Source organism: Corapipo altera, unplaced genomic scaffold (assembly GCF_003945725.1).
Source record: "Corapipo altera isolate COAL_440 unplaced genomic scaffold, ASM394572v1 343, whole genome shotgun sequence".
Lineage (NCBI taxonomy): Eukaryota > Metazoa > Chordata > Aves > Passeriformes > Pipridae > Corapipo > Corapipo altera.
The window spans coordinates 4,620,059-4,628,474 of NW_020884913.1; the positions used below are offsets into that span (position 1 = coordinate 4,620,059).

General features: G+C 40.9%; 1 protein-coding gene across 1 annotated transcript in view; it reads left to right on the top strand.

Moving 5' to 3' along the window:
- The window catches only part of CA10 (carbonic anhydrase 10), a 187,071-nt gene extending 184,743 nt beyond the window's left edge, over positions 1-2,328 (top strand). Inside the window, exons 9-10 of the mRNA XM_027654531.1 lie at positions 116-290; positions 1,122-2,328. Coding sequence (XP_027510332.1) covers positions 116-290; positions 1,122-1,144 — 198 coding nt within the window. The 3' untranslated portion in view covers positions 1,145-2,328. The remainder of the gene's footprint in view (positions 1-115; positions 291-1,121) is intronic.
- The last annotated feature ends 6,088 nt before the right edge of the window (positions 2,329-8,416 follow it).

The window sequence follows — 8,416 nt, forward strand, 5'->3', positions numbered from 1 at the left end:
TGAAATTCTGTTTTGCTTTCACGTATTAACCGTCCTATTTAATAGTGTTTTGTGTTGTTTTTTCATTTGCAGGAAAGACCAGCACTAACCCCCCCTTGTTTTGTATTTTGTACAGATGCATTCTTTACGACTGCTAAGCCAGAATCAGCCATCACAGATATTTCTGAGCATGAGTGACAATTTCAGACCAGTCCAGCCTCTCAACAACCGATGTATCCGAACTAACATCAACTTTAGTTTACAGGGAAAAGATTGTCCAAACAATAGAGCACAGAAACTACAGTATAGAGGTAGGTTCTGCCTCCAGAATAACCCTTTCTATGCCTAGACTGAGCTCTTTTCTTCGAGAAATCAAAGCACATAAAGCACACAAATAAAAACACTTAAAACTCCAGATCTGGGGGAACAATGGTATCAGTCAAACATTACATATCAGAAACAGATGAGGAAACATGCCCAGAAACATGCAGGAAACATGACAAAGAAAAAAAGCCTGGGACATCTAGTGTGTTTTTAAAAGCAGATGGGACAGGTTTTTTGCCTCGTTTTAAAGCCTTCTCACTTTACCAAGTGCATTTTGCTCTGTTTTGCCCACCCACAAAGGGGGATGAGCTAATCTTGGTGGCAACTGATCTCAAACAAAAGAATATATTTCACTTTAGAGGTGCACCACCCTAGCAAGCACTCAAATGGAGAAGTGTGGTGTCACACGATGGATATTAAACAATGAACCAACTCAGTCACCTGCAGGTAGAGCCTGACACTGCCACAGCTGCAGCTCACAGCTGGGCTTTAGTGTGTCTCATGCACCTTTTAGCCTGTGCACACAGTTGTGTTGCCTGAAATAATGGTGTAAAAGTGCCTTCTCAGCATTAATATTATGGTTATGAAGGAACAGTACTGAAGGCTGGAAAAGAAAGCACATTTTCAGCAGCGATGCAATGGCTGAGTTACAACACTTCAAAAAAACAGTCATTCAGATTTAATCCTTTTCCAGAAAGAGGAGGAAACTGAACCTCCTGGCTTTTTAAAGACATTTTAAGTGCCCAATACTCTGTTAAATCCAACCAGTTTCATATTTGGAGTTTGCTGAAGCCTAATGGTTTTTGTTTCTCTTTCAGTAAATGAATGGCTCCTCAAATAAGTAAGACAGAGCAGGCAGAATCTGTAACCTCAGTGGAATGCTACTGCTGGGAACTGACATCATCTGGAATGCACCCAACCTCACTCTCTGGGTTCACAACAGCACGTGCTGTGGGAAAAGAGCTGCCATGCTGGAAACTCAACTCAAAAATCATTCACATGATCGGTGGAAATTAAAAAAAAAAAAAAAAAACACAAAAAAAAGTAAAAAGACAGTATTACAGTAAATGTGATTACAATTTTCCTGAACTAATTTAGAGTCACAAAGAAAGACTTTTCAGCCTTTGTACATATGAAATTCTTCCTCTTTCCCCCCCCCCCAAATTAAAAAAAAAAAAAAAAAAGAAAGAAAAAAGGTGGCTCGGTACAGCATCAAAGTGGAGTTGTGTTCTGTGTGCCAAGTAATCCTTGGGAAGCTCTCATTATTTCACTATCATTAATGGATCCTGACAAGACAGAACAAGACTACTGTAAAGGAAACTTATTTCTAGGTTATGATCTTTCTGTTAATTTAATTAAAAAAGGGACAGACTTTGAGAGATAAGTATTGTAAATATATCACTGCAGAATATAAAGGAAATTGAAATATTTCCCTCTGTCACATATCTGTAGTAGGATTTGACAAAATCAGAATTGATCCATTTTCTGTTTCTTGTTTTACAACAGGTCATACGTTGTGTTGGTTACTATTAACAACTCAATAAATGTGTTTAACAAATTAATTTAGTAAACTTGCTTTGATTTATTTTTTCCTTTCTGAAATAATAAGCCTCTACTACTTGTGGCTGCATAATTTGTGGTTTTCTTTTGGGTTTCTTTTTTTTTTTTTTTTTAACTTCCCTTTTCTTTTTGCAGCCAGTTTAAGTGAGTTAATGACAATTAGGAATGCACTTAGAGCTGGTATAACTTTAACTCCACTTTATGGTCCATCATTAACAGGAACTGGGCTCAGAAGCAGAAAGCAATTGAAACATATCTCAGTTTAAAATTGCCATTTTCCTTGCTGAAGCCATTATTGGGACAAACACTCAATCCTGTAAATTGGTGGTGGAAAGGGATATTTTTTCTTTACAGATAAAGCAGGAGCTGACCAAGTAAAAGCAAATGCCTTTTTTCTTGTTTATAATGGTCATTCACTGTGTTTGGTTACTGTCAAGAACTCAATAAATGTGTTTAACAAGTTCACACAGCTCATGTTTCACCTTCTTGCATATTGAGGGATTTTTTCATATTTTTTTTTTTTAATCTGGAGAGGGAACAAACCTCAGGATATTCCATCCCTAATGCTCACTTTATAACCCATAACACACTAAAGTTGAGAGAAAGTCCCGCGGCACCAACTAATTGTTTATACCAAATGGAAGAACAGGTGCTACAAGTGTGAGGGAACTGAACCACTGTAAGGCAGTTCTAGAAATTGGATGCCAGTGAAATTTAACATAAACACATTATTTCATCTGTGGCTGAAGAAAACACTGCAAGCACCATCAGACAGGGAAGTCCAGAGTCTGCTGCAGGAAGAGGTTTGGAAAGATTGCAGCTCCTAAAGTGAGATCATGCAAGGACTGGCGCTCAGGGGACCCTCAGAGTCAGGATGTGGATGCAGATGGAAACCTGAAGTTGTCAACAGCTCAGTTGCTCAGTGCAGGGTGTAGAGAAGGCACCAGTGAGGGGGGTTGTGACCCAGGGGGGTCGTGTCTGCAGCAGGGTCTGGGCTGACTGCCCCGGCCCAGGATCCTGGGAGCACACACGTGGTACCTGATCCTCCAGTTATTTCATTTTAAGTGTTTCAGATGAACTCCCTGTACTGGTGTAACACTGTGCAGTGATGTGAAAAATCCACAACACGACCACAGAAGTGTCACACAGCAAGTATTACACTGCAGATTAACATTGTCAAATTCTGCCACTGAAATAAAGCAAAATTGTCACCTCAGGTTCACCCAGCTGATAAAACTGAAAAAAATTGCAAGTCACATGCATTCAGTATTTTTGAGTTGCCACAGTGATCTGTAACTTTTAAACTAGTTTCTACTATTGGTTTGGATGGTTTGGGGTCTTTGAAGCTTCTCCCAGGTTGTAAAGTTACTGAGAGCATAAAATCCACAATGTTTCAATCTATTTTTTGGACAAATATCTGGCAGTTGTGGGTCCAAGTTTGTCAGTGACAGAAGGTAGGGAAGATAAGCCAGACCTCCATTATAAAACTTTTAATAAGTAATAAAACCTATTTTCTATTTTACTGAAAGCTGATTGAAGGGATTTAGGGGGAGGGAGAGATATGATAGAAAGGACTAGTCCTAGGAAGGAGTCATGCTGTGCTTTGGATTAGGCTGCAATATAGGAGCCCTGCAAACAGAAATGAAGCAATCATACAGGAACACCACAAATATATTTGTCAACATTTCCAACCCCATTTTGTGAGCTAACGAACTCCATCTTGCCATGAATTGTTTAGGTTTTTGTTCTAATCATGTACTGCAGTAGAAATAGACCAAACTAAAGCTTAGAATTAAATATTTTGCACATTCCTCCTCATATTTCAGTAGTGCTCACGTTTAGACACCTGGCTCCAGTTTTTTAAATCAGGCATATGGCTCTGTCAGGAGACACTGAGCACCCAAAGGAAGCCACACCTTATCACAAAGTAGAGAGAAAGTAACAGCCAAGTTTCATAAGATCAGTTTTTCCTCTAATTTAATCAAAAAGAAAAAATATTCCTATGCAGAAGGTAACTAAAAGTGGTCTGTGGGACAAAGGCAGAAAGCAAAGACCTTCAGCATAACTGGACCTATGGATACCATGCATGGCTGTCTTTCCACTATTCTTTCTGTTCCAGCCTTAAAAGCCAAACCAGCAAGCAAACATCTCAAGGATCTGCCTAGAAGCTTGGGTATTTTATTGTAAAACAAAAAACATCCTTTCTCACCATTTAAAACATCTCACTTTTCTACCGAGTAGATGCTCTGGGAGAAGAGGGGACAAGGGAAATTGTGCTGAAAAATTGAGACCTGAGATCAAGGCCCTGGGAACAATTACACTTGGAGGTGTGAAAGGTTGTACTCCCTGTTCTGATCCAAACACAGACAAGGAACTCAATCAAAAACTAAGTTGGCCAGCAAAGACCACAACAACTTAAAAAAAAAAAAAATCAGCCAAATTCTTGTTTTTATGAATAGACTGCTTGCTCTCAGTGTTCACACACTGTTCATCATCTTGGCCTTAAGAAATGTCAACAATAATTGCTGCTCATGTGACATTAGTTTGTCAGGCACTAGAAACACTGGGGACCCAGTGGAAAAGAGCTGCCAATACCAACATCATTTTCAGGTACTTTGGATCCCACAGCATATGTCAAACCTTTCAGAACATTTACTATAAAACAAAGAAAAAGCCTGGGATAATACTTCAGAATTTTTCCTGCTTTTGGCAGATCCTGTCTTTATTTTCCCTGTGTTGGTTTCAGTCCTTGCTATTTCCAATATCAGTTTTCTTTTGCAAAATTATAAGTAGATCTAAGCAATGCAGTAAAGGTTGACCCCACAGAATCACCCTGCTGCCATAAAATAGGAGAGCTGACAAGTCTCTTGATATTAGCTATTGCTGGAATCAACACATTTCAGCTGCCATTAAAAAAATTTAAATACTAATTTAAAAAGAGTTGATGCATCTATTAATTGGGGAAGACAAGCTGGAAAGTAGGATATGATTGTACCCAGCACACCAAGACCAGAAAGCAAATAAAACCCCTCCAACCTTTAAAGCATTCCTCATAATCTTTAATATCAAGGAGAAGGGGTTCATTTTTTTATTTTACTTTTTAAAGTTCTCAGGGTTAAAGTTACTAAAATTCCATCACAGTCTGAAACTAAAGCTGAAACTTCCCGTTGCTGCTTTCAGGAGCTGAACCTTCCCTGAAAGTCAAGAACTGAGAGGAAAACTGTAACTAGTCAATATATTTTATTGCAAATACCAGATTTTTAGTAAAAAGGCAGATGTTTTGCACGTTCTACTGTACATCAAAGCTTTTGTAGTGGACACTGCCCCAAAAAGTCTCAGATATTTGGTTCCTAAACTCAAAACATCACATATTTTTCAGGGAGATAAGTCATAACTGTTCCATGTTTGGATTTTTTCTTTATTAGATTTTATTCCCTAGGTATAGTGGCTGACAAAGCATGGAGAGTTTGCTGTAAGAGATGCTGATTTACTAGCAAATGGTTCAGCACAGTTCTCAACAGCACACCGTAAAATTATTCAAGGAGCCTGTTTGTATGGCAAAGAACAAGCACCATTTATAATGTGAAACATAATGCAGGCAAACATTTTCTGTTTCCTACAGTGTCAGGCTTCTATTCTAATAACTAAAGATGTGTCAAACACATATTCAGAACAGAAAATGAAAAACAGGATAATAAATCTTCTAAAGACAGGAAAATAACACTTAGTATTTAAATAGAGAAAAAAAATCCTTAGAGGATACATTAGAAAAATAGAAACAAACAAAAAATGGATGTAGTTTATGAATTTATGCAGATGCCCCCACCCTGTAAGGGAAGAGTTGGATTAAAAGCAAATCCAAGTGGAGCAAAGTTACAGATGAGAAGTGCTACAGTGCCCCAGAAGGAAGGTGAAGGCTGTGAACTTCAGCCTTGGCTGTTCTCAGCACAAGGAGACAGCCACCACCTCACAGAGAGATCCCATTTTCTGAGGATTCAGGTGTTTGCACCCACAGCACGTGTTCAAATGCACCAGGGTGAGGTCTGGGCTTGGTCAAGGGAAAGAGAAGCTGAGTCATGGTCAGAACATCCTTCCCAACCCCTTCATGGTTATCCTGGACGTGCCTCCTCAAGGCTGTACTGGGTGATTTTGTGAACCCATCTCTAGGGTTCTGCAAAAAAATCACAGCCTCATGCTCCACTTCACTTGCTGCACACCTATGGCTTTAGTGAGATTATTTGGAAGTCCATTCTGCAAAGCCAGCCTAAAGGACTCCTGGGTAAGTGCCAGATTTAATGTACAAGGTGAGAAAATGATCGTAAACTACACATGGTAAAGAGGTGGGCACATGTCACCATGATGAGGAAACATTAATATTCAAATATGTGCTAAAAATATTATGAAGGTATGTAAAGACAACATAGGAAGTTATAAGCATGACAGCAGAAAACAGAATTTGGGAGAATCACAAGGGGAAAAGATTGATCTTTTTCCCCCCTCTGTCCTGAATTTTCCCACTAATGATACAGCAATATAGCAGCAAGCTGATTCCAGCTTTCTGCCTTCTTTCAGGCATAATTTAAATTTGACAGCAATACGAATAATGACATTCTCAGACATTCATGCCAAAGTTTTGCAATACTGGAGGCCTCGCTCATTAAACATTTATTTATATCTGTGTTCTATGAGCTGCAGAAAGAGATACCAAAATGGATCTCCATTGACAAACATTTCACCCAACTGCTGTCCATGTTCCTCCAACACAGATGGCCAGCTGAAACACTTGCACTAAAAACTAAATCACTGAAACTCTGCCATCCTGCAAGCAGTGGCCTCTCCTGAAAGCATGTGAACTATCAAAAGCAAACATCCCCTCTGGAGATCTTCAGTCATCTAGCTCAGGCTACAGACCAACAGGACTTGGGATTTTAAAAGGTTTGAGGAATCCCTGCATAATTCAGGATATAAATGATGAAGTACAGAATAATTCCAACCTTTAACTTTCAGAAATTGACTCTTCCCCCTCCCTCCTTACGTGTAATTGTCTTACAGAGAGAGAGAACTTCTTCAGAGGGGACATTGCTGTCAGCATGGGAAACACCAGAGGACATGGTGGTTATCCCAGGAAAGATTTCTGTGGGGACAACAACTGAAATAACACAGTTCTGCCTTTTGGAAGGCTGATACAGCCAATGAAATAAACATAAAACAAAATAAAACAAACCTCCAAACTAAAGCATGTGGAATTCACAGAGTCTTCTAAAATACAGATTGTTTCTGCTAAAGAGCTATCATCAAACTTTTTTCATCACACTGCACCAGGGAGGCAACACATGAGGGTTTCAATGGCATGTGGGGCACAGTTTCACTAAGGACACACAGCCCTGGTACTGGCTTTCAGCTCACAGCCCACCCACCTCCCTCCTACCCTGTGTCATTCTGGCTCTGGCAGCTCAACCAGCTCTTTAATTATTAGCGTGTTTTTCAGACTCTTCTATTCCCATGTACTTTCCATGCACAGCAAAATAATTATCATCAGGACAGGGATATATTTTCCCACCAACCATTTAGAGCACCATTTTCTCATTGTCTGTTTAAACAGTAATTAGCTCTGTCTTTAAAAAAAATAAAATTCTAAACTAGACAGAAGAGGCTGGCTCATAAAGCAGTTACAGCACTGTCTGGATTTCCACGCACAGGCAAACAGCAGCTGCATTTGCACTGAAGGTAAAGTTACAGGGAAGCCACAGCTGCTCTGTGTGACTGTCACTCAGGGTTTTGCTGTGCTTTTGTGTGAGTTACACCTTGCAGGAGGCTCATCTGCACAGTGCAGAGCCTGAGGCTGTGAGCCTGAAAGCAAGAGAACCTCCAGCAGCCCAAGAGCCAGCCCAGAGAGACACATCAAACAGCTGATCTGTGGAGCTGCTGCTGGGATTCACCACCTCCCCACCCTACAAAAACAACAGGGATCACACCCACTGCCACCACCAGGGCACAACACCGGGAATACCAGGCATGCCTGCTGCTGCCCTACCCCTGTATGCCCAAGCTGGTTTTCATCACAAAAATTCTGGCATAGAATCACAGAATCAACTGGGTTGGAAGGGACCTCCAAGATCATCAAGTCCAACCCTTGATCCAACCCCGCTGTGGTTCCCAGCCCATGGCACTGATGCCACATCCAGTCTTGTCTTAAAAACCTCCAGGGACAGAGAATCCACCACTTCCCTGGGCAGCCCACTCCAATGGCTGATTACTCTCTCTGTAAAGAAATTCTTCCTAATATCTAACCTAAACCTCCCTTGGCACAGCTTCAGACCGAGCCCTCTTGCCTTGCTGATGGTTGCCTGGGAGGAGAGACCAACCCCCCCTGGCTCCCCCCTCCTGTCAGGGAGTTGTAGAGAGTGAGGAGGTCTCCCCTGAGCCTCCTCTTCTCCAGGCTGAACAGCCCCAGCTCCCTCAGCCTCTCCTCACAGCACTTGTGCTCCAGTCCCTTCCCAGCCTCATTGCCCTTCTCTGGACCTGCTCCAGGACCTCAATGTCCTTCCTGAGC